This window comes from Wyeomyia smithii, chromosome 3 (assembly GCF_029784165.1).
Source record: "Wyeomyia smithii strain HCP4-BCI-WySm-NY-G18 chromosome 3, ASM2978416v1, whole genome shotgun sequence".
In the NCBI taxonomy this organism is placed as follows: domain Eukaryota; kingdom Metazoa; phylum Arthropoda; class Insecta; order Diptera; family Culicidae; genus Wyeomyia; species Wyeomyia smithii.
Genome location: NC_073696.1, coordinates 187,830,882 through 187,858,337, shown reverse-complemented (window position 1 = coordinate 187,858,337; position 27,456 = coordinate 187,830,882). Strand labels below are relative to the sequence as shown.

General features: G+C 41.2%; 1 protein-coding gene across 13 annotated transcripts in view; it reads right to left on the bottom strand.

Moving 5' to 3' along the window:
• LOC129732766 (regulating synaptic membrane exocytosis protein 2) overlaps window positions 1–24,610 on the bottom strand; it is a 113,198-nt gene extending 88,588 nt beyond the window's left edge. For 3 of the 13 annotated variants that reach the window (XR_008729349.1, XM_055693970.1, XM_055693979.1), the window contains exons 1-3: window positions 23,767–24,610; window positions 16,130–16,896; window positions 4,967–5,171 (exon numbers count right to left, since the gene is read on the bottom strand). Coding sequence is in view for 10 of the 13 variants with exons in the window: in XM_055693970.1 (XP_055549945.1) it covers window positions 4,967–5,171; window positions 16,130–16,239 (315 nt within the window). In the remaining 3 variants the exon portion in view is untranslated. Of the gene's footprint in view, window positions 1–4,966; window positions 5,172–16,129; window positions 16,897–16,974; window positions 17,104–23,766 lie in introns of those variants that run through there. The other 10 variants (XR_008729348.1, XM_055693969.1, XM_055693973.1 and 7 more) reach the window with 5 other exon arrangements.
• Between the last annotated feature and the right edge of the window lie 2,846 nt (window positions 24,611–27,456).

Sequence of the window (27,456 nt, the reverse complement as noted above, 5' to 3'; positions counted from 1 at the left end):
GTTCTATGTCCTAAGATTAGAGAGCTATAATGCATCCTTCATGCTCACACTGGACATGTACCACTTTTGCTCTCAACGTTTTCTGGTTGTCATTATTTTTCCCATAGAACAAAAGTGGTACATGTTTTTCCATTGAAGTTTGTGTAAGTTTCTCAACCAGAACTCGTTATGCTTTCATGTACTGTCTTCTGAAACCTTTCCAGCAATGATTTAGTGCAGTTATGTTGGAAAAAATTGTTGAAAACAATTTACTATTTGAGTGTTTTCGTTTATCGCGTCTTCTGAAAAATTTACTTAATGGCACATGTACCACTTTTGCTCTCAACGGCTCATTTAACTCATAAGACTCTCGTTACTACCGCTCAAGAAACTTTCTCATTGAAATTAGGAAAAACAAATTACCAATTGCAGTCTTGTAAAATATATTCCAGAAATGATAAAGTTTTCCATCAATTTTCGCCTTGAATTCAAGAATGCCATTAATAAAATAAATATTTCAGTTCCATCTGTCTGTCTGTCTGTCTGTCTGTCTGTCTGTTTTTGGGGCCGGTTTTAAAAGACTCCCTCTTTTTTGAAAGAGAAAGGTCTCATATAGATGAAATACAAATTTCTGCGTAACTCGAGAACTAATCAAGCAAATGGAATCAAATTTGACATGTGGAGGTTTTCGGAGCAAGAAATTAGTTAGTACTAAAATTTAACAAGGCAACAACAGTAAAAAGTAATAATAATAGAATGTATTACTAGAATACAATAATTCAACGTATTAAGTAAATATATCGTCATTTAAAGTATTTTTTTTTGCGGCTCTGTTACTTATTAACAAGCACGCTCAGAGAGAAATGAGAGTATTTATACGTAAGTTCTCTCTTTCTCCCTCTCTCTCTTTCCCTTTTTATACCAGTATTTTTTGTTTTTTGTCTCGTCAAAAAATTCCGGTTACCATTTTGAAAGCTAAAATCTTCCTGCTTCGACTGTGCATATAACCAGCAAACCTCAGCCTCCTTGTCTAAATCAAGCTTCAAGCCCAGTGGTATAGCTATCAAATAAGATGTGTACTAGAACGAATGCTTGCAGAAATTTTATAGGTATGTGTTTTGGTCAGATAAAGCATCATCACATTACGCAAAAAAAACACATACGTTCCTGAACAACCACTCAACCCTGATTGTATCCAAAATGCGCATCCCACTGAGTCTGCCTCAGTGTCTCAGTGGCCTGATCAAAGATTTTTTTAGAAATTTTGAGTTTCTGGTGTACAAAGATAACTGGAGAGCAACAGCACACAGTTGATTGGAGTAATCAAGAGATTCATTTGAAAAGTCGACGTGGAGGCCGTACACCGCTCTTGTTCCGGTATCATGCTAATTGCGGACCATTCTTGAATGATCCTTATATTTTTTTTATTAATAATAAATCTATGTTCATGAGAAATAAATCAGTCTTTCTTGAGGTACAACAATCTTTTTTTATGAGCAGTAGAAATAATCTCAAGTTTTTATATAGAAGTCACCCGTTATAACGTATGATCAGTTACGCTATAGCGCCTTATTAATCAATCATTAATGTGGCAAATCAGTGCGTCTTGAACTGTCCTACAGATCAGACGTTTTTTCGGTTGCTTGTGGACTGGTCTTTGACTGCCTATAGCTTCAAAGTTTGTGTTTTGTCAGTGTGTCTTTTAAAGACTACCTGAAAGTTATTTCCCATCAGTCTTTCTCAAGACTACCTACTTTTGAATTTAACATTTGTTTTAACTTTTTTCGTACCACCTGAAATGGCTGGACGGAAAAAGAAACCTCGCATCGCTGCGGGGAGGAAAAGAGAGGCATCTCTTTCTGACACTTCGAGTGTCTGTAGTGACAATCCTTTTGATATTTTGCCTGAGCAAGAAGCTGGTGAAATGGAAGTTATTAATAATGAAACTATACAAAATATAAAATCTTTAAAAAAGGAGAAAGTTCCACCTATTGTGGTAACTATTTCTTCTGAATTTAATATATTCAAAAAGGAACTTTCAACGTTTGTTTCTGACGTTAAAGTTACCTATCAAATTGGCCGTAGAGGTGAATGCCGCTTATTAGCCGACTCAGTAAAGGGTCGTGATCGTCTTGTTCAGTATTTAACTGACAAGATGTACAAATTTTTTACATATGAAACCAAGAACGCCAAGCCGTTCAAGGTTGTCTTGAAAGGTCTCACCAACGATCAAACCGTTGATGAGATCAAACTTACTTTAACAGAATTACTTGGCATAGCCCCTACCCAAGTAATTCTAATGAAACAAAAATCACGAGGCGAAAACAGTCAGAGAACTGAAATTTCCCTTGTTAATTATTTAATTCATTTTAATCGCAATGAGGTTAACAACTTAAAATTTTTTGAAAAAGCACATGCTTTGTATAATGTGCGTGTAAAGTGGGAAATTTATAGGAAGTATGGCGGAGGTGAAAAGCATATCACCCAATGCCGTACTTGCCAACGTTATGGCCATGGTTCCAAATTCTGTATCGTTTGAAAAATGTCTGCAGACGTCAATATCAACGTTCTCGTGACCCTGTTTTTAAAACTATTTATAAAGATTTACAGAAAGAGATTAAACATAGATTTACTCTTCTGAGAAATCAAAATTTTGAGACTAAAGTTGAAAAATTGAATCCATATTCAAAACCATTTTGGAAGCTGTCGAAGATTCTTAAGAAACCTTCAAAGCCTATTCCAGTTTTAAAAGATGGTGAACGTTTTCTTGTATCCAATGAACAAAAGGCTCAAAGACTTGCTCAGCAGTTTGAGAGTGTTCATAACTCAAATTTGAATTTTGTGAGTCCAATTGAAAATGAAGTCACACGTCAATTTGATTTAATTTCTTCCCAGAATTTTTTACCTGCAGAAATAATTGAAACTAACTTGAATGAGATTAAATCAATTATTAAAAATTTCAAAAATATGAAAGCACCTGGTGACGATGGAATCTTTAATATACTAATCAAACATCTCCCTGAGAGCACATTGGAATTTTTAGTGAAAATTTTCAATTGCTGCTTCAAAATTGCATATTTTCCCAAATTATGGAAAAATGCAAAAATTACTCCCATTTTAAAACCGGATAAGAACCCAGCTGAAGTTTCAAGTTATCGACCAATCAGTTTGCTTTCTTGAATAAGTAAACTGTTTGAGAGAATTATTCTTAATAGAATGATAACACATATTAATGAGAACTCAATTTTTGCAAATGAACAGTTTGGATTTCGCCATGGGCATTCCACAACTCATCAATTGCTCAGAGTTACTAAGATGATACGAGCTAACGAATCTGAAGGTTATTCCACTGGAGCTGCTCTTTTAGACATAAAAAAAGCATTCGACAGTGTTTGGCATAAAGGTTTGATTGCGAAATTGCAAACTTTTAATTTTCCAATTTTCCTAATCAAAATTTTAAAAAATTATCTTACTGATCGAACTCTGCAGGTTGTCTATCAGAATTCAAAATCTGATAGATTTCCTGTCAGAGCAGGTGTACCTCAAGGTTCAGTCTTGGGTCCAGTCCTGTACAACATATTCACTTCAGATATTCCTGATTTGCCTCCAGGATGCACAAAGTCATTGTTCTGCGATGACACAAGCATTTCCGTAAAAGGAAAAAGTCTTCGTGTCATATGCAGTCGATTGCAGAAAAGTTTAGATATTTTTTCTTCCTACTTGCAAAAGTGGAAAATCTCTCCCAATGCTTCTAAAACTCAAATGATAATTTTTCCGCATAAGCCTAGGGCTTCTTTCCTCAAGCCAAACAATAATCACGTTGTCAAGATGAATGGGGTTATTTTAAGTTGGTCCGACAAGGTTAAGTACTTGGGACTAATTTATGATAAAAAACTTATTTTCAAAGAGCACATTGAGAGTATACAAGCCAAGTGCATCAAATATACGAGATATTTATATCCTCTCATTAACAGGAATTCTAAACTTTGTTTAAAGAACAAACTTTTGATTTACAAACAAATTTTTAGACCAGCAATGCTTTATGCTGTACCGATCTGGTCAAGTTGCTGTTCAACAAGAAAGAAAACGCTCCAAAGGATTCAGAATAAAATTTTGAAAATGATTTTGAAGCGTCCTCCTTGGTTTGGTACACTCGAATTACATAGACTTACTGGTGTTGAACCATTAGAAGCTATGTCAAATAAAATTATTAACAATTTTCGACAAAAATCGTTGCAATCCTCAATTGCTACGATAAGCTCTCTTTATAGCCAATAAGTTAGCAATTAAGTTAGTTGTAAGTTTACTTCCCCTTTTCTGACAAGCAGGTTTAAATCCCTACGAATGATAAGTCCTAATTGCGAAAGCAAACAAATCCTAACAAATCAAATTACAAATTTCTAACAGTGTTGAGAAGTCACCATTTGTGATTGGACACACATACTCATTTTTTACTAATATTTATCATAAATACTTAAGCTACTAACAAATCCCCCCTTAAAAAAAAAAAAATGTGGCAAATCGACTCATACATTGCATTGTCTGTATACTAAACCCATGATTTAAAAAACGCAGGAAAATCTGGCAAGACGTGACAAAGCTGGTTAATACTGTCATAGGATATCAGTCACTAACTAAGCAACGAAATAAAAATGAAAAAAAAAATCCTGCATAGAGTATGTAGCAGCGGCCTAAAACTGACTAGAATTATTTTTTCATCTATTTTTTTTAGTGCTGAATTCAAACGTGTTCAGCCTCCAATTGTAGTCAAATTTGTCTGACGAAGGCGCCCAGACTTCTGGTGCCTGGCCTACATAGAGTTCATGCAAGCCAGACGAACAACGATGACACAAACCCACCATCATCTGCGGTTATAGAGGATTTCGAGTGTTTTGATTTTTCATTTACGCCTTCACCGTCCAGACGATAAATGTCAAACAGTTTGCAAAAGCTATTTTTCCATCAGCGTTTACAACCTGTTACTCACCTTGTTGTTGCGCAGCGTGACTTTGCCTCCACATTTGGCACAGCAACGTATGTTGCAATAATTGCAGATGTGCCCGATGCCATCCGCAAACTTTGTTTTGAGGCAAATATGACAGGTCGCTTCCAGCTCGACGCCTGCCTTCTTCTGCTGCTCAGATTTCTGTCTAATCGAGTCAACGAGCGTCGCCACCTCGTCTTGTTTCCTCCTGTGCGGAGAGAATATGAATGAGAAGGAAAATTAGTAAGATGTTCTGAGTGAAAGGAAAGCGTGTTCTATATTATAAGAACATGTAATAATAGCTGCTTTGAGTTATAGTTTTATAAATAAGTACATTAGAAGCCAGGGAAAGAGATCGAAACTTTTAACTGTGCAAAGGATGATGTCCATTTATTTACTATTTCGATCAGGCCTAACGCTTATTTAAAATTGCTGGTAAAACTGAAAATAAGCTCAACTTTTTTTTCTAAAGTATAACCTATTGTTTGTCTTTTCTTTACACACAGGATAACAGAATCTGACACGCAAGTTGCTGTATCTAACTAGAATCAGGAAATTTAGTGTCAATCATAAATTTATTCTAAGATTCCTGTGAACACACCCCTCACGACAGATTCCACAAATCCCCGGTAACATCCCCCTTACAAAATAATTCGCTCCCGTAATTTCTAGTCCTAAGACTCCTAAGTAGTAAATTATCACGGGCATTACTGGCAGGGAGAACGAGTTAGAATCACTAGCATGCAGGTGAGTATCGTTAACTGCGAAAACATCTGCCCTCCACTGCCGCTTTTGCCTAACGAGAAAAACGAATCGTGTGTATCTGATGAGCTTGCAATAAACCACCGTAGTGATAAATCACAAACTTTAATGAGCTCTTAGCGGGAAAATCTTTCTCAGTAGTTGAATCGGCGAAAACATCAGGCCGGAGATATCGGAGATTGCTGGTTCGAGTCCCGCCTGGAAGAGAATTTGTTTTAACTTTGAGTCACACCTTTTGTTCTCGGCCATTTTTCACATTCTCGTAAAACTACATACATTGTCCGCTTTACTAAATTCAAAATATAGTTATAAGACAAAACAAAACTTAATTAGTTCGTAAAGTACACAAAAGAACCTACGGCAGAACTTTTTTCAGTGGGTCGCTTAGTTTTAATCAAATGAGTGAATGATGGTAGAAGTGTAGATTACGTTGTTTGTGTCGGTTGAGTTTGCTCTTTGAATACTCTACTAGACAAGTCTAATGTAGAGCACATTTTTAGTTTAGCCTTCTCTACAAATTCGTTTTAAATTACATTGGTTGGCTTGGTATTTTCCTCAATATGTGAGAAGAACAAAGTTGATATTGGCCCTTTACTTCTTGTCCAGCATGAGCCTTACACTTTTTTCTCCTTTGTGCGGTGTTTCTGCTGCTCGCGGAAAAACTAACACACTTGCTACTTACACCATAGCTGGGCGAAACAAGAGTGGTGAATGACTCTAGGGAGAATACACGGGAGTACACCGCGGTGTGCACTGCTGAGATAAATTCGATAGCATTCGAAGAGCAGACATGCGTGACTGGCGGCTGGTTTTTTTTTCAGCTCCGAGATGCAATGCAAACAACGCTGCTTTTCTACTTGGATGCTTTCCTCATTTTATATATGCTTAAGAGGCACACAATAAAAGCAGCGAACTCTGTTGTGTAGTTATTGAGCGTGTTGTCCTTTCGCGTAGAAAAGCTCACACCAATTTATTATCTCTCTGGAGAGATATTTCAGATTCCACCGCCATGTTTTTTGCGTGCTTTCAGATAGACACGATTCGCTGCTCTCTTTAAGCAAGTGCGTCTGACGGTTGAGAATTCAAATAAATATACATTCCATGTTTGATGAAATTAGTCTCCAAGCAGAGTTTGATACCGTTATGGATTGATGTAGCTTGAACTGCATGCTTGTCCATCCTGAAAAATGCTTCATTATTATCTTCGCCCGCATTCATCGACCTGCCATGTTGTACCGAAATCTAACGTGTTAACCATTATGGGGATCTCAGCACTAACTTGAATAGGCTGTTATCGTTCAAACGACATGTTTTCTGCATTACGAATAATGTATACAAAAGTTTGAGAATTCATCGCAACGCAACTAGGGTGCATTACCTCATAGAATCAGATCAGATGTAGAAAACTGAGATTATTGAATTTTTGACAAAGATTATAAGCCCAGCGTCAGCAGTAGGATCGTGAATAAATAGAGCTTGGAGAACTGATCCATGCCAATTATACGTGGAAGTTCTATGAGAAAGTTGACTAATCCCAAAGTGGTTATGTGCAAGCCGACACATGTGTAATGAGCACTTGACTAGCGACACAAGAAGTAAGAACGGAAATAGAATTGTCCTAGGTGAGTCAGCAGTAGATGACCGGATAGCAGCCCCCGACGTTCAGCAAATGCAGCAGATGATTCGATTTTGTGAGTATAACGTGTCCACGTATCATACCTTCATCGATTTCAAGGCAGCGTACGATACAAGGGGGTCGATAAACTAAAGAGACTAATCAAAGCTACTATTAATCGAGTTATGTACCTTACTTTACCAGTCAGCTCCAGACAGAAGTGTCCTTTGCTGTACGAAGAAGTCGTCTCCATTGAATTCGGTACACGGCAGCAGCTCCGTCTGCGGAGACCCTGCAGGCTGCAGATCATCTTTTACTTGATCGAGCCACCCTGTTCGCTGCGCACCACGTTGTCTTCTTCCAATAGGGTCGTTAACAAGAACCATTTTCACTGGACTATCGTCTGACATGCTTATTACATACCCAACCCACCGTCGCCCCCCAATTTTCGTCGTTTGGATGAGTGGTTCTAGGCAGCTGATGCAACTCGTGGTTTATTCGCCTCCGCCACGATCAATTTTCCATCTACACTCCTCCGGAGATGATACACAGCAAATCCCAAACCTTCGGTCCTGCAAGAGCATGGCCCAAATACCATAGACATAGAAGACTACCGGTCAGATCAATGTTTTGTAGATGGTCAATTCCATGCGGCGGTGAAATTTTTTGAACGGAGCATCCTTCGGAGTCCAAAGTAGGCACAACTCACTGCCATAAGGTGTCAGCAGTCACGCAGGTACACGAACTCGTCTACAACCTCGACGTCATCACAACTAATCTGGAACCTGGAATCTTAAATCACTTTCTCTCATATACTTTTTTTTTGTGTGAACCCCACTGCGACCAGTAGTTGTTTGATCTATTGTGGCATTGTCCGGACGTTTTTGCTGTTTGCACATTCTGTTTTTTTTTTTTACCATTTTGCAGTGCTACTTATTGAGAAGTAACCTGCTCCGTGTTATAGTGCTTTTTGTCTTCTCCTTCAGACTTAGTAACCTACTACCTTCTTAGTGAGCGCTCATCTTCCAAGCCGAACAGACGCGTTTTTTGTTACCGCTCCGTGGAAGTCGAACACAAACTATATTTTCTCAGTGAAGGCTGTGTTTTTTTTCTCTTCTGCTCATCGCCGAGCCGTTTCCGTGTCTTTCGCGTCTTAACGACTCCGCGATGGGCCGCCGAGAAAATACTTTTCGCATAGACTTTGCGAACATACCAAAAAAACCGGACAATGCAAAAGTGCATAATTTCTGTGCGACCGTGCTGGGTCTGAAACAAGATGAAGTGCTACGAATCCAGAACAGCAGAACCCTCGGGGTTTCGTTCGTGAAGGTCAACGATTTGGCGTTGGCGCAACGAATCTGCGAGGAACATGACAACAAACACAAAATTTCAGTTGACGGCCAAAGTTATCCACCAAGGATCACGCTTGAGGATGGAGCTGTGGAGGTGAAGCTATACGATCTGTCCGAAGATGTGTCGGACCAAAAAATCGCTGACTTCCTAGGGAAGTATGGTGATGTTTACGCAATACGCGAACAACGTAATGGTGCTGACGTAAATTTTCCCGGTATCCCAACTGGTGTACGTATAGCGAAAATGATCGTGAAACGAAACATCGAGTCATGGGTCACCATCGATGGTGAGGTAACGCAAGTGACATACTACGGACAACATCAAACTTGCCGACACTGCCGAGAATTCATCCACATAGGGGCAACGTGCGTGCAGAATAAAAAACTGCTTGTACAGAAGTCATATGCCGATGCCACAAAGCAGACACTGTCGCAACGAACGTCCCAGATCGACAGCACTCCAATGCCCACCAACTCCAACAAGAACCATGCTACCGTAGCTAGGCCAAAAACCTATTCTGCACAAGCGATCATGCCGCCGCCGACAAAAATACTTTCCCGGCCACAACAACAACTTTTACCACCACCATCTGTAAGCGAGCAAAACTATCCTTCGTTAGCTTCTACCTCAGGCACGATTCAACCCCTGGGCAGTGGGCCGTTGACCCCCTCTACAGGTCAACAGCCTCCTACTAACAGCGGAGCTACACGCAAAGCCGCTAGTGGAAAGACCGACGGCCACGAAACAGACTCGTCTATCAACTCAAATTCCTCCCAAAAAGTTCGAAAGCCTCACAACCGTAAATGCAAGAAGGCGCGTGTGGATGAGATCGACAGCAACGACGAAGACGAGACGATGCTGGATGAGAGTAGCCGACCGTCCTAATGACTGAGTTCTCCAGCTACAACCTTGCATCTATCAACATCAACAACATCACCAATGCCACGAAACTGGACTCTCTTCGGACTTTTCTACGAACGCTACAACTTGACATTGTTTTTCTCCAAGAGGTGGAGAACGAACAACTCTCCCTCCCCGGCTATAACGTGGTTTGCAATGTGGACCAGGCAAGACGGGGAACGGCAATCGCGCTGAAGGACCACATACACTTCTCACACGTGGAGAAGAGCCTAGACGGCCGCCTCACTGCTCTGCGGGTGCAGAATACGACTCTCTGCAACGTATACGCTCCATCTGGTACAGCTGTCCGTGCGGAAAGGGAGAGATTCTTCAACGGCACGATCGCTTACTACCTTCGTCACAACACGCAACACGTCATCCTCGCCGGCGACTTCAACTGTGTGCTCCGGTCGAGCGATTCTACGAGTGTAAACACAAGCCCCGCTCTCCAAGCAACCGTACAGCAGCTCCAGTTGCATGATGTGTGGCTGAAACTGCACCTCGCAACACCCGCACCTACTTACGTCACGCACAATGCAGCATCCAGACTTGACCGCATGTATGTGAGCACTGGTTTGATCGAGCAGCTGCGCACTGCGGCCACGCATGTATGCTCTTTTACAGACCACAAAGCCCTCACAGCGCGCATCTGTCTTCCCCATCTCGGTCGTGAACAAGGGCGAGGCTTTTGGTCACTCCGTCCCCACCTTTTGACAGCCGAAAACATCGGCGATTTGCAAACCCGATGGCAGTTTTGGACTCGGCAACGGAGAAATTTCCCCAGCTGGCTGACGTGGTGGATATCATACGCGAAGCCAAAAATAAAATCTTTCTTTCGATGGAAATCCAGTGAAGCATTCAGTGCATTTAATGCTGAACACCAACGGCTCTACGTCCAACTAAGGCACGCTTACGATGACTACTTCCAAAATCCAAACATGATAGTAACCATAAATCGTATAAAAGCGCAAATGCTCACGCTACAGCGTAGTTTTGCGCAAAACTTCATGCGAATTAATGAAACTTTTGTTGCCGGCGAGAGTATTTCCACCTTCCAGCTAGGGGATAGACATCGGAAAAAAACCACCATCACACAGCTGCAAAATGAACGTGGTGAGCAAATCCACGGATCCCAGAATATCGAACAGCACATGCACCAATATTTCCGAGAGCTGTATGCGGCTGGTGAGGCAAGACCGGCTGGAGCGGAAAATTTTGATTCCGACAGAGCAATACCCGAGGACGACGAAGACAACGCTGCCCTAATGGCAGAGATCACCATCGACGAGTTAAAAATGCAATTCGAACGTCGCAAAAACGCAAGTCACCGGGCATCGATGGGTTACCGGTAGAATTCTACTTAAGAACGTTTGACGTCATCTACCGTGAGCTCTATTTCGTCATTAATGAGGCTATGACGAATGAGCTGCCGCCCGAATTCGCTGATGGTACAATCGTGTTGGTTAAAAAGCGTGGTGGTGATGAGACAGCGAGAGCGTACCGACCGATAAGCCTGCTCAACGTGGACTACAAGATTCTCGCCCGTGTGATGAAGACCCGATTGGAACACATTCTCCAAACACACCGAGTGCTGAGCGACGCGCAGAAGTGTGCAAACACCGACTGCTCCATATTCCAAGCGACGCTTTCTATCAAGGATCGCATGGCCCAGCTGATCGCGAGAAAGCAAAGAGGAAAGATGATCTCATTCGATCTCGACCACGCTTTCGATCGGGTCTCGCATGAGTTCCTGCACCGAACCCTTCTCTCCCTGGGATTCAACCAGGGTCTCGTCGGATGGCTCTCCCGCATTGCTGCTGCTTCATCCTCTCGCCTGCTAGTCAACGGGCACTTGTCACCACCCTTTCGAATCGAACGCTCCGTACGGCAGGGAGATCCGTTATCAATGCTCCTGTTTCTCCTATATCTCCATCCATTACTCACACGATTGGAGCGTGTCTGTGGTGGAGACCTCTGCGTTGCGTATGCTGATGACATCACTGTGATCGCCACATCCACAGAGACAATCGATCGACTATATCAGCTGTTTGATAATTTCGAGATCGCAGCTGGGGCAAAATTGAATAGGCAAAAAACAGTGGCAATCGACATTGGTTTCATCAATGGGAACCCACTGACGGCACCAGGACTGCAGGATGAAAGTGCTGGGTATATTTTTCACCAACTCAGTGCGAAGTATGGTGAAACTCAACTGGGATGCCTTAGTATCCAAAATATCGCAGCTCGTATGGATGCATAGCATGCGTTCTCTAAATTTGCAGCAGAAAATTATTCTGCTGAACACCTTCATCACGTCGAAGGTATGGTATATTTCGCAAGTGATTCCACCACAATGTGCGCACACAGCAAAGCTGACAGCGAGAATGGGAACTTTCTTATTTCGTGGGCTGCCAGCACGAGTTCCTATGCATCAGTTGGCGCGCGACAGAGAGCAGGGTGGTTTGAAACTTCAGCTACCGGCAATCAAATGTAAAGCGCTGCTGATCAACCGTCACCTGAGAGAAATCGGTTCCCTTCCCTTCTATAATACCCTACTGACTCAAAATATCCCTCCTCCGGCGGACCTGCCGTGCCTCAAAATAATTGCTCAACAAGTTCCGTTGCTTCCACAGCAGATCCAACAAAACCCCTCCAGCGATGAAATTCATCGCTTCTACCTGGATCAAACCGGATTACCAAGGGTTGAACAAAATCAACCAAACATAAACTGGAGGAAAATATGGACAAATATCTCTTCAAGAAGACTCAACTCTCACTACCGAAGCGACCTATATTTGCTGATCAATGAAAAAACAGAACATCGCCGTCTGATGCATATAATCGGTCGGGCCAACGATCCTAACTGTCAGCACTGCACGGTAGGCATAGAATCGATTCAACACAAATTCTCCGAGTGCACCCGAGTGGCTGAAGCGTGGGCGTATATACAACGGAGAATGGCGACGATGCTGGGAGGATGGTATAGGCCGTCCTTCGATGATTTACTTCGCCCAACTCTGGAAAACTTACCGATGACCACAAGAAACGGAATATTAGAAGCTTTAGTTAAATACATCAACTTTATTAATACTGTTAATAAAAGAATCGATGTAAGCGAACTAGAATTCATATTAAATTTAACTATTTAATTGTTTTACAATATTTGATGTAATATTTACAAACAAGGATAAATAAACCATATTTTATAAAAAAAAAAACCTTCCTTATCGACCTTATCATATCCTCCTGCAGGCTATCACTCTAAAAGCATATAACGTGCTATAGTCTATGATATTATTGAAGCTTTAGATCAGTGGTTTTTAAGTCTGGAGGGAAGTTATAGTACTTTTTTTTTGTCTTCTCATTCAGATTTAGTAACCAACTTTCTTCCTTATCGATTCTATCATATCCTCCTGCAAGCTATCACTCTAAAAGCATATAACGTGCTATAGTCTATGATATTATCGAAGCTTTAGACGAGAGGTTATTAAATCTGGAGAAAAGATTTTGTGTGGTAGAGCCTGAGAATAAACCCATACCTAAAGTCCTTTTTGCGAACGAATGGTTTGGTTCTACTAAGATTCGAATCTATCACCATTCGCTTGTCAAAGCGGACTCTGTAACCTTGCGGCTACGAAGCTCGACCTCATATACTTAGTCTTCGAAACGTTTATGGCCAGTCCAATTCGTCCGGCTTCAGCATTAAATCTGATGTAGGTCTCCGTCACCTTCTCAAGGGCTCGTGCTATTATGGCGATGTCATCGGCGAAGCCAAAGAGCTGAATATCGAGCCACTCGTATCGATACCCACCCTTCATTTTACACCTTCCAAAACGATAGTCCATCACATTGCTGTAACCTTCTACGAGATTTTAAAGGACTCGGATGTGTCCCCGACGTCGAACAATCACGGAATACGGGATAGCCTAAGACCGTTGCAGAAAGCCTTTGTTGATTAATACCAGTACGGGTTACGAATGGATCAATCTACAACGGACCAGATGTTCAACTTAAGACAGATCCTCGATAACACATTATCTGTTTCTAGAGTTCATGGTGGCGTACGATTCAGTGGAATGCAACGAGTTGTGGCAGATTATACTTGAATATGGTTTCTCAAAGAAACTGGTTCACCTTATATGTCTCTTGACGGTTTTATATCAAGCGTCAGGATAGCGGGTGAAATTTTGGACGCATCTGTGACGTTAGATGGAAGCGAGCGGCTCTATTATTACAAAGTCTCACATGCTTTTAGATTTTGTGGATGACATCGATATCATCAGTATTAATCGTAGAGCTGTAAAGGATGCGTTTAAGGCTCTCATAGGCAAAACTACTGAATTAGACTCACCATAAATACTGTTGAAACGAAATACATGGTTGCTGATAAAAGAGAATTCTTTCGAAGTAGACAATGACGAAGATAAATTTTTTAGCATGGTACTTGTAACGTGTGACAACAAGGTGAGCCGCGAGATAAAGAGACGAATTGCGGAAGCGAGTAGGCCGCATTACGGATTGTGTAGCCAGGTTTTTTCCCTTATAGAAGACTGAACCACTTTGATCTATTGTATATAATGTGTAGCCAGGTTAGGTCATGCAGTCTACAGATCCACACGAAATTTGCGCTCTACAGGACGCTGATCCACCTGGTGGCGCTTCTTGGATATGAACCGTAGGTGTGGAGGAAGACCGATCGGCGTGCACTTGGGGCTTTCGAGCATAGAATCCTAAATTTTCAGTGGGCCGGACACGTCGCAAGAATGCCGGTTGACAACTGCTTATTGAGATTGTTTTCGACAATCCTTCTGGCACCAGAAATAAAGAACTACAGCGTGTACGATGACTTGATAAAAACTAAGGCGATTTGCGAGTACTGAGACGCCTGGAATACTAGCGACAAACAGCCCACACCCAAGTAAAACGGCAACGACTTTTTGAAACGTCACGGGTCACACTGGCTCTCAGCAGATTAAATGAATAAGCCACAGCTAATCGTTGAAAACAATATCTTAATGTTATATTTTACAGTAAAAAAATAGAGTTATTGCACTAATCCACTTGGAGGAAAAAACGAAATGCGGCCATAAAACTAGCTTCCCATCAGACTTTTTCTAAAGTGAGAACCAACAGCTTAATCGGTTGGGTGATACAGAGAGTGTTATTCGTAGAGGTATCGTATGCGAACTAGGCGGAAGTATTGATATGCCCTATATAAAGGCCTAAAAACCTTTAGGCAGCATACGAATCAGTTACGCACAGCGATTTACAACAGATTGTGCTCGAGCGAGTTTGGGCTTTACAATTATTATATTTATTATTCTTACTAAACAGTACAAATTACACCAACCGAAGTTGTTGCTGTACAGAGTGTTACTGTGAAAGTGATACACATATTTGAGTGCTTCTTTCCCGCATCGGGAGGGCTACCCTGTTAATCAGCTGTGTTTGTTTTGATTGCGACAAAGTAGTTCACTTGTAAGTGATAAAGACAGTGTTTCACTTTTTCAGAGAAAAATTGCAATGGATTCAAGTGAAGAACATATCAAAATGTATCTTGCTGGTAAGAGTACCTGACACATCTGAATTTGAATAAATCATTCGTATTTAGGGCCATCAAATGTTTCGAGAAAACTGACACAGAGAAAAACGGACTACAGTGGTGATCAAAGCGTTTGAAGAACGTATTCGGCAAAATCCTGCCCGGTCGGCAAGAAAAATGGCTCCTGAAATGGACATGAGTCATAACACTACGCATAAATCATCACAAATTACCTTGGATATCAAGCTTACAAGAAACGAAAAATTCACGGAACATCTCGCAGAAATCTTGCCAACAGAGTTGCCAGATCTCGATTATCACTGAAGACGCACGCTGCTCACAACATAGTGTTTTCAGATGAAAAATTGTTTACGTTAGAGGTTGTTTTGAACAAGCAGAATGATAGTGAGTACGGAGCATGTCTTCATGATATTTCAGCCGATAGAATAGGAGTGGAACGATTCCAAAATGCTTCAACTGTTAGCTTTTGGGAAACAATATCCAACAGAGGAAAATTGCCATATTAATAGAGTACCGGCTCGCACTTCTCCAAATTTGAATCCATCGGACTTCAGCTTTCAGCATGTTAGGAGAGCTGGGCGAATTGAAACACATGACTTTGGGCACTTTAGGGAATCGTTTGGTGGAAACATGGAATGAAATGCCGAAAAGTCGTGCGTGCGGCTTGTTATAATTTTGAGAAGCATTTTCGGGCAGTAATCAAATGCAAAGGCGAAAGGTTTTAAGCGAACTGATTCAAGTGTAATTTTACTACTCTACGATGATAATGAAAATGAACCAGAGAAGAAATATTCATCTGTTTTAATTTTATGGCATAAATAAAAAAAACCTTCAACTATTATTTGACACTTCAAGATCCCTTGCAATTTTGAATCATCCCAAAGTATCCCATTTTGTTTCTCATGATGACTAGCGAAAGTGAAAGTGTTCTTCGAAAAATAGTACGAATACGGTCTAAAAGTATTAAACTCACCGCATGATCTCGTTCTCCCGCTCCTCCTCCTGTCGCTGCCGGAGCATAACATTTTCGATTATCGCTCGTTCCTCCTGTGTCAGATGAGATAAATCAGGCATATCGGCCATTTTGGTAATGTCCTAGTTGTTGAACCGAAATACGATATCTAGCGTATTTCACAGTTTGGGTATCTTATTCGTAGTTATCACTGTGTAAGTTTAAATCAGCTGGTTTGTGTTGTCAATTAAATTATCACCTAGCTCTCACTATGCGCTGTTGGGTATGGACTACTTCGCAAAACATTAATGAAGCACTATTTTTTAACTATTACTTATGATCTATTTCGTTATTATTCCGCAAATGCTCGGCTGGTACTATCTCGACCAGATCCTCTCAGTTTCGCACTATGTACACACTAAATGCGACTACGCCTATTTCCGGTTCAGAAAACTATCGTTATAGGAAATATCTACGGTTGTTTGCGCTATTGTTCACTCTGTTCCTACCGTCATTGATCTCGCTTACCACCGATGGGAATTCATCGGAGTATGTCACTTTGTATTTTTTCAGTTTTGTTTCACATTTTGAAAATTGGTATTCGCTGCTAGCGTTGTCATTGTCTTCACCGTTAGCTACACTTGAGAAACGAATATCGCGGTTGGTTTTAGTGAACATTTTTACTGTTTCCCCGAATAGGTGCATTCGATTGTACTTCCTCATTTATGTATTCTCCTCGTCACTGGCACAGCGGTGCAACAGCATACTGGTAACACCAGTAAGGTGGCCTGTAAACGATATAGAGAACAGAAAATTTGAATTATCAAGCTGGAAAACTCTATGTTTTTGAAGACTTTAGTTATTACGTTTACTGTTTTAAATGATTCAAAAAAAAAAACATGTGGCTTTCGTTCGTCGTGGATTTCATGATATTCAAAGAAGAAAAAGCCGAACGTAAATTTCGAAAAAATAACACCCGAAAAAAAAGTCCACAACTAATGTTCTGGGAGTTCTGGAGGCAATCTACTTGACGGTCGATTCCGAAATGCGATACGTTAATATCGGCTTGGCTGTTCGCTGCAAGCAGGTACCTAGTTTCCACTTCATTGTGCTACAAGAAGAAATTACTCATGACAATGTGCTCACTTTTCATCCATTCAAACTATCGCGAGTCCCGCATGATGGTGAAGGACGCTCCGTGAGGATCTCCCCAAAGAAGTTTTTTGTTTCGCTTTCCTCACTGTATCTTGCTTACGTTCGCTGTCTGTCAACTTTGGCCGAAACAGCTCGTGGACGGGAAAATACATCGCTCGTGTTTTTCCGGCGCATGCGCTCTTTTAGCGAACGAAAATTATCAGACGAACCGATTGAGTATTTATTCCCGCAAGTTACGAACCGATTGAGTATTTATTCCCGCAAGTTACTGTTCTTCCCTGCTCCTTCAGTTTGTTCCCGATAAATAATGTTAGATTTTTTTATTTTCTTGCAAACCGATTGCCGATGGCACAGATAGCTAACTAAATCAAACATTCAAGTAGATTAGAACTCGATGAGATTTGGGAAATTTAAAATTGATTCTCAACAAATTATTGTACAGTTTAGTTTGAATGTTTCTAAAAAGATAAGATTTCATCTCTCTGATATTAAAATATCACACAATTTCGAGCTGAATAAACTCAGGTTGTGAAGCGAAATCAGAATTTGATGGATTGTCTTTTAGAACAGTTATATTTTGGGGCTCTATCCCGTACAAACAATTTTCTTTGATTCTTCCATGTTGTTTCCAGGATGTACCTACTTCTGAGATAATACAACAGTGTCGAAGCAAAAAGTCTTCGTAACCAATTACTAAAATACTTGAAAATAAACCCTGCCTTTAAGCATAAGTGCTACATGAGTTGAAAATGTGGAAGTAAAATTCTATCAATCCTTCACCAGTCACACCAAATTATTCATTATTTCTTACATACTGAGAGCTTTTGTACTCAAACTTATAATCTAAAAAAATGAATACCGTCCCAGAAAACAATGACACATTCCCTCCCTACTGGTCTCGAGGTTCGATGTTGCCTTCACAAGCCAGTCGTCGTAGGTTCGAGTCATGGCTCGAGAGACTGTTGGTGTCAGTAGGATCGTAGCGCTAGCTCTGCAATTGTCCTGTACACCAAAACAGTAAGCGACGAAGTCTGTGTATAATATTAACCAAATATCGTGTTCACTCAATCCAAGTTTCCATTTAAAATGTTTTTCGAAGTGAATACTGAAACTAGTGTGTTTCTTATGCAGGCAGTAAGGCGTTTGAATATGTAATAAATTTGAGATGTGTTGACGTCAAAACACACACTCAATAAAAAAAAACGTTGGAGTCCCCATATCACCGTTTCAACGACACTGTAGGAATTGATATCTCAATATCAATTACGACAACGGAATTTTCGCTTGTGTTCTTGTTGGTGATCTCCCCACATTTTTCATGCATTTGCTTATTATATTGAGTAAGGTATTCCAGGATACATTAAGAAAGTGCTACTTCTGTAGACGCGATTCCGTTGATCATGAAACTTCTTGAAGCGTCGTTTTATGCTTTTACAGCAGGTGTTTCTTTGTTTACAATTCGTAAAATGGCTTCTGTTGAACAGAATCCATCGGATTCCATACTTATTGTTCCGTGAGATCATCTGTATCACCTTTCAAGGTTGGTTCACTTCAAACAGACAAACGTCGAAGGCATGCCATGCGTATAATGTGGTAGCAGTGGAAAGTCTGAATCTCAATGTCTCAGTGTCTAATCACATGAATCCTGAATAACAATGGTAAACACAGGTTTTTCCCTAGAGCTTGAACTGGAAAAAAAGAAAGGGTACATCCATATATGACGTAGGTTTTTTTTAGGTTTTTTGACCCCTTCCTCCCCCATCGTAGCGTTTCGTCACAAAGTCAGACCTCCTTTGGATAATTACGTAGCTTTATAACAGCCCCTCGAATGCTACGTCATCTATGGATGTTCCCAAAGATTATAGCTTTTCAACCATTCCTGTGAATTCAGAGACTTGAATGAGTTTTCCCGTAGCCAACTTAGAAGCGACGAACCCGATTAGCACTTACAGTGCGGCATTTCGACGCACTTTTGCATGCACCAGAGACTCCAAATTTTACAGAAATGATTGAAAAATCATTATGTTTTGGGGCAGCAATTTTGAGCTTATGACAATATTTTTTTGCTTTTGTTAACTCATGTAAAAATAAACTGTAATAAGATGACCTTGAATGACTAAAATATGTTTTAAATAATGAAGCTGTTTCCTTTTTGGATCATTCTAAATCTTTATGAATAAGTTGGAAAATCAAAACAGTTTCAGCTCTTTGTAGTTTCCGAATAATGTACAGCATAATCGATTGTCGACCTGCAACATTTACTAGATCTCTGGGTCTTCATTTCTTTCTAATCTCATCTTTGTTTAGCAACACGTAATTACATACCAAGTTTCATATCGCTGCTTTCGATCGGGCGGAAATTCGTTCACGTAAACACAGCATTTTGGGTGATGCCATTACTGGTCAAATGAGGATTAAAAGATTAGGCAAAAGTATCGAAAAACAATTGCAAATAGCTTTATGCAAAAGTAGGGGTCAACTTAAAGTTCATGCGCTTGCATGAAATCGATAAATTTATTGAAAACAATCGAGGAAATGCACATAAGCATTATCAACAGCTCAATGAATCTTGAAATTACCTTATTTAATAACCGCTCTCCACTAATTCAAAGTGTGTAATTACTTTCTAGGACGGTCTTTTATCTCAATATTATGTTAATTAACGTTTGCGGTAAAAAATGGACAAAAATTGCTGATTTTTCATGGGTTTACCTTTAATCGCACAGACGAAACTACTCATGCATCATCGATCATAATAACCCATGAGTTAGCAAAAAAAAAATTGACAGCCCTATCAGTTAAACTCTAACTGTGATGGCGAAAAAAGTGAAGCTACTCCGTTCAAAAGTGTTCGAGTTCAAAAAACGGTACTCCGCCACGTCAAGAAAGGGTATCGTGTGGCACTTTGTGGACGCCGGCTATGCACGTTCCGGCATCTACAACATCTTGACACTTTTGGACAACGATCAGAGCATCGAAAGAAACCCCGGTTCCGGACGGCCAACGACCCTGAGCGACAAGAAGCTTGAAAGGATGTTGAAGAGGAAGACCGAGGGAAAGTGGCTAAATCGACGGGGTGCACATGACCAGGAGGTTGGTGCATGCGGTAAAACAGTGAAAAAGTATCTGAAGAACATGAACATACATGTCAGGAAGCGACAGTCCCATCCACTGGTCTCGGAGCTGCAGGCAATGACGCAGCGACAGCGGTTGAATAAGATGGTCAAGTCAATTTTCCCGGCGAATCGGGACGTGGCAGTGATGATGGGCGACGAGACCTATCTCACCCTGGATGGCAACGACTGGCAGTGTACTTCGTATTTCACTTCTCCCACGAAGGAAGTGAGCTCCGAGGTGAAATTTATTTCACACACCAAGATCCCCAAGGAGGTGCTGCTCCGGCTGACAATCAGCGATAAGGGGATGTCAAAGCCGCTCTTCTTCTGCTCCGGGCTGGCCGTGAACGGGGAAATTCATAGTACGAAGTGCCTTCCAGAAGTTGCGTCGTTCATCAAGAAATACCATAAGAAAGAAGATACGGAGTTCTGGCCAGAATTGGCGTCGGCCCACTACTCGAAGCGATCGTTGGAGGAGATGGAGCGGCTGATTATCGATGTGGTACCGAGACGGCGAATCCACCCAACGTCCCCCAGCTGCGTTCCATCGAGAATTTCTGGGCAAACTTGAAGCGCAAGATCTATTCCAACAATTTTGTCGCGAAAACGTAGGAGGGATTAATAAAAAAACGAAGAAAGAGCATGAAAACATGCCTACACGCATGTTTCGTCCACCATGGCGAATGTTAACTGCCGGAAGGCCGCACGCAAGGACGTAATATTCCGCTTTGATAAGCCATAGGTCGTGGGTTCGAATCTTAGTAGAATCAGGCCATTTGGTTGTCAAAGGACTTTAACATGGGTTCATTCTCAGGCTCTCCACTGCATACCCTTTCATCAAGCTGAATTCTATAGTACCCTTGCTGACTTTCATCCTAACAAAAAAGTCCCTCTTATGATAAAGAAGATCTAATTCTCTTCGGGGAATTGTAATTATGACGCGGTCTTGGTTAAAGGAACGAGGTTTCGATAAGACTTCTTTCTCTTGAAAAAATATAAGTCCTACTTCTAATAAACCTGACCAGAGGTGAAGGGAATTGTGATTGTGACGCGGTGTTGGTAGGAGGAACGAGGTTCAATAAGACTCCTTCCTCTTGACATAATAAGTCCCTCTTAGAATAAACCTGGCCAGAGAGGAACGTTAGGTGTAGCCTCAATTCAGGGAATTGTAATTTGGCGATATTGGTAGGATAGAAAAGAGGCTCGGTATAGTAGAGCAGTAAGCTTGAAATGAAAGGGTAAACTCTCACATACAAGCACGGATATAAAAAAGCGTATCATTCACTTCAATAGTTATACCGCCAATAATATGAAGTGCGGAGTACAGAAAACTCCTGGGCAACATCACAATAGATCAAAATGTCTCAGGTCGCAGTGATGAGTCCACTCAGAGGAAAATAAACATGATTGCTTTCCATGGGAAATTTATCCAACGCAATTAGGCGTCATACACAAATTACGTAACGCATGAAGGGGGGAGGGGGGTTAAGTCTGCGTTACTTATTGTTACATAGGGGGGCGAACGGGGGGGGGGGGGAGTAGTTGAGCCCGTTACGTAACTGAGATGTTTGCTCAAAACTGCAAATTTGGAGGAGGGGACAGGTTGTCCAGCGTTACGTAATTTAAGGGGGGGGGGGAGTCATATCTAATGTTACTTATCGTTACACAGGGGGGAGGGGGTCTGAAATCTAGGTTTTTAGCGTTACGTAATTTGTGTACGACGCCTGTCTTATTTTTTTTTCATCACCATCTGAAAAAAGTCCATTTATTTTCAGCAAACGTTAGAAGCCAAAGTTTGATGCAAATGTGGATCAATTACAGTATTTCAATTTCTCAAAAAGTTACAAAGGCCATGGATAGGTAAAATTTTACTCTGTACTCAATCGTTTCAACGTTTAAAGAAAACCATATTATTGAAGAAATCTCTATTAGAACAGTTGCAAAACGGTAGAAGATAATCGTGACTTATAGAAAGCACTAACGCGTAAAAGCATAAGCGATCCAAGCGAAGTTGTTAAGAGTTTGCCAATGCTTCCAGAGAGTAAAACAAATAACATGTTCGTCGTCGGAATAATATGTTTGTTTCAAAATTTTATGAATTCCTGATAAACATTTATTAAAAATTTAATTGCAAGCAAATGATTCTATCGAATCACCAAGTTTCTTGAAAAATGTTATTTTGAAACACGCCAACAACACTATTTATTATTCTGCATGCAGAATAATAAATCAGACGAACAACACGATAGCAAGCTGCAGAGAATTTAAACTAAACAATTAGGTATGTGTAGACTTTCATCCTTTAAAAGGGGTCTAGCTTTCGAAAACGTTGGATGAGATGTCAAATCGCAAGGAATTTCAATCGTTCAAATTATGAATTTAGATGCAAAAGGCTGTCGAACTAATGGAGTGTAAAATGTCTGAAAGGCCTTTCAGACCAAACGTTTATGGGTATAAGATTCAGAAAATGTGATGTATAATAATGAATAGTGACACGAGCAGGTTACAATTCATGTCATTATTCGTGAAGACAATAATACTAATAATTCACTGATTTATTATTGGATTGGATTAGATTATTAGCACTTCGTCTGAAAAATTGGGGACTCACGCTTTCAACTCTATAGAATCATACGGGTTGCAAGTATTGTGAAATATCATTTATAACACACACATCATCTGCGACTATCTTGTAAAATCCGTTTTCTTTCCAAAACTCCTGGGACTTCCGTTTTTCTGTTAGTCTTTGTTTCAGCCAATGAGTCATTTATACTACAATTCATTCTCTTCCAACTAGATTTGGATTTCAAGTTTTATCACACAGCACGCAAGTTATCGTCATCAATTAATAACTGTAATACGCTGATAACATCCTGTTTCACTTGCAACCACCATCAACCTGAACTTCAGAGTGTATATGACATTTCCGGCCCCAACCGTAGTGCATGACAATCACAGCGGGTGAAGTAGGAAACTAAATAGACAATAAAGGAGGTCACAGCTGTTACTGACTGGTTCGTCCAAAACGGGGGCACCTATGCCTGCTGCTGCTGCTGGCCTTTGGATAACCTTAAGCTAATGTCGCTAGTAGTTTCCTAGGAATCCCAATCCCCTTTCTTCAACAATAATATCCAAACCAAGAGATAACAGTATTAATAATAATTATCTTCCATTTTCAACATATTGATTTTTCACTTGAGTTTTCCTCGTTACCCCTCCAATCTATTCGGATGGTGAAGTTCACTTACTTTCGTATATTCTCTCACCAAGGCAAAGTAGCAGCCTTTCATTTTTTCTAGTATCGAATTTTTTTTTTCTCTGTGACATCGAGAAAAGAAAGCCCCAATCCTATTATCAACGAAAAGATAGTAAATGAATAAAATTTACCATTGTATGCTATGGTGGATAAAGCTTCGATATCAGTTCCATTTCACAGCTGGTTTTTGATTCATGATTCAATTCCGATAAGGTTGTCAAACGCATCTTCCATGCTTAAATATGTACGCTGAACGGCAACCTGAACCAATTGTATATTTTTCACCATTATTTTATTCATTTTTCAACGAAAAAAAAACACATGCAGATTGATTCTTTCCTCTACTCTCCATCTTTTTTCTTCGTCGACACTTGAAGATCGACCTTCTTCGAGCTTTTAACAATTTTCCTGCTGCCGAATTTCACTTTTTTCATTCGCAAAAGATACAGCACACGTTAATCCGGAATGTTTCGGTAAAATTTGTACACTTTTCAAATTTTTCCTGCCAAAAAAGCCAATTTATCGGGACACACATTTGGATTCCGCTTCCAGTATGTTGGTGAAAAACCGAGAAAATTTTCACGGGCTGCACACAAAAGCTTTTCTCTGCCCCACCAGCCGACACATTGACACTCACACATTCCACCACGCTACACACTACCACACGTCTTCATTCCGCGGATCCATCAGCAGAGCAGCGCGTCGTAATCGAATGCGAATTGCGAGTTCGCCAAACTTTTCGACATTTTTCTATCCTCAGTGATGTTCGAAGTTAATCTGTGATAAAAATCTTCAACCAATTTCGTCACTTGTGCCTATCCTATAACACTAATCACACGATAGTCACGAAAATCCTGACGATAACACGTATTCAAACTATTTTTCTGCAGAGACCACACGACTGGTCTCTGCCTTTCCCGCAGATGTACGATCCTTTTCTGCAATTTCGTCCCAACTCATCGAAGGAATGCTGGCAGAAGGACCAGCAGCAAAAATCCTACTAGAAAGAGACAGACATCGAAGAAACTGTATTAGATGAGCCTTCTGCTATGGAGCTGCTGCTGTTGCTCGACTAGCGAGGGGGTGGTGGGTTGCTATCGTGCATGCGGTATCTATGCCAAAGCCACCCTTTTTGAAGCAAAGCACACAATCACAAACGCGAGGCGAGCTCCCGCACACACATCGACTCCTGGTTTAGTGAGAAACGAGTTCACCAGGCAATATAGCACAACGACGACGACGACGATGACGATGACGACGGCAGATCGACGAAGAGTAACATTAATGTCAAATAATTAACTGTCGTTATCACACGTTCAAATTAACGTAATACTCTAGCCTAACCTAGGGATATCACCATCGCCACCACAAACACTAACAACGCGGTCAGCGAAAAGACACGACCTGTGCGTAGGAATTCGGTAGGGTGCCAATGACAGTGGGTGAGTCTGGCAGAAAATTGGGCTAATTCTATTTCTGTTTGAATTAATTGCACATTAGTTGAAATGTTTTTGCTGGAACATTGGACTGAGAATGCTTCTCTAGATCACGATTTATTGCTTTTGTACATTTACTTATACCATATTTAACTTCTTTTAGAATATTTCAATCGGTTTAGACGGTATTTAAAGATTTGCCTTAGAGTAGTTCAATAAGACTATCATAAAACTCCTGGCTATCAACACACTTCGAGATCTGTTCCAGTTCAATTGATTGACTCTATGAAGAAGCAGAATCTACACCCGGCGTAATCCAATAGCTAAAGAGCAACCTGATCGCTTGCATTGAAGAAGTTGAGTCTTTCCTGGACGACTTCATTATCGTCACTGCAACAGAAGCGGACCGCGATCAAACACAAAACGCTCTCCTTAACCGCCTCTTAAGTTCTAACGTTTTCAGATCCAATCTCAGCCGTTGCCGAAAATAGCAGGTCCTTGAAAATAATTTCATTTGTCATCGTCAATTGTTTCAGCAAGTAGCAAGAAATCTTCCAACATTATTTATCAATGCGCCATGTCGATTCTTGAGAGACTTCGCATGATTTGGAAAACCTAAGACAATGGTTAGGCATATGCAAGCAATTTCAAGAGACATCTGGAATCATTCACATTCAAACTGCCTCCTACCATAGTCAAACGAGCTGGCGAAACGATTTGTAGACACCATCAAGCTGACACTGCGGAAAGTCACAGACGAAGAGAACGTACCTTCAACTGTCTCGCTATCCTAACGCTTGATGTGGAGTGGCTCGTATCAGGCTAATCAGTTTTATTGAGAAAACACGTTCGAGAAAAATCCACCATAACTCATTTCTCTTAACTGAATCGTACGCTACCCCGAAGTTTATGAATATATGATCTGTCAAATTGAATCGAGAATTTTTTGTAAGGTGAACATTTGGTCCGTAGTGGTGCGCCCCCCTCTAAAACCACATAGGTATTCGCCTACGGTCTGCCTCGAAGTCATCGGTTCTCTGCTAAATATTATCATTGCCAGTCGCTCATCCGCCATCCGTGCTACGTGGCCAGCCCAATGTAACCTGCCGTGTTTCATCAGCTTGGCAATATCAGCGTGTTTATAAACTTCGTACAGCTCGTGATTCATGCGCCTGTGCCACACCGCAGTAGTATTGACCGCAGAAATTCACGCTGGAAGACCCTAAGCGCTCGTCGATCGGCCTCCTTCCACGATCTCGATTCATGTCCGTAGAGCACCACCGGGAGGATCAGAGTCCTATAGAGCGCAAATTTTGTACGGATTTGTAGGCTAGGGGATCAAAGCCAACTACGCAATCCGTAATAAGCCCTATTCGCTGCCGCAATCCGTCTCTTCACCTCGCGACTCACCTCGTTGTCACATGTCACGAGAGTACCAAGATAAACAAATTCGTCGACCACTTCGAAAGCATCTCCACCGCAGCACCAACAACCGCAGAGCTACCACGCTTTTCGTTTTGGCAGTGTTAATGGTGAGTCAAGTTCTCGCAGCTTCCCTTTTGAGAGCCGTAAAGGCCTCCTCAACTGCTTTACGGTTAACACCAATTCTATCAATGTCATCCGCGAAGCCCAGAAGCACGTGAGACTTTGTGATGATGGTTCACCCGCTATCCTGACGCATGATGTGAAACCGTTTTTATTTTATTAATTATTTGCCACAGCTGGTTGTGTTTCACTGTATCGTACTTCGCCTTGAAGTCAATAACCAGATGATGTGTCTGCAAGTTGTGTTCTCGAAACTTGTCGAGGATCTGTCTCAAGGTAAACATCTGGTCCGTTGTAGATCGCCCCACTCGGAAACCGCATTGGTATTCTCCAACAAAGGCTTCTTGCAACGGCCTCAGTCGCTGGAAGAGGATACGGGAGAGAATTTGTAAGCGGAATTGAGGAGAGTTATGCCTCGATAATTACTACAGTCTAGTCTACGTCCCTTCTTGTAGATAGGGCATTTGAATCCTTCCAACCAGTCCGTAGATAGTTGTTTCTTAGACCATACCCTTAGGATAATCTAGTGAACTGCACTACACAGCCGCTCGCTCCCGACTATGAAAAGTTCGGCCGGTAAGCCGTCCTTCCAGCGGCTTTGTGGGTCCACAGCTTGAACGTCCTCCAATTTCTATCCTGTTCCCCTCGACGACTCTCCTACTTTCCTCACCGTTCAACACCACTTCAAAGCTACAGTCCAGTAAATCGGGCATATGAGACCTTCCAACCAGTCCGGGAGCAATTCTTCATCAGATCACACTCTCAACATGCTCCGATGTATGGCACGATACAGCTGTTCGCTCCCGGCTTTGAAAAGGTTGGCGGGAAAGTCATCTTCCC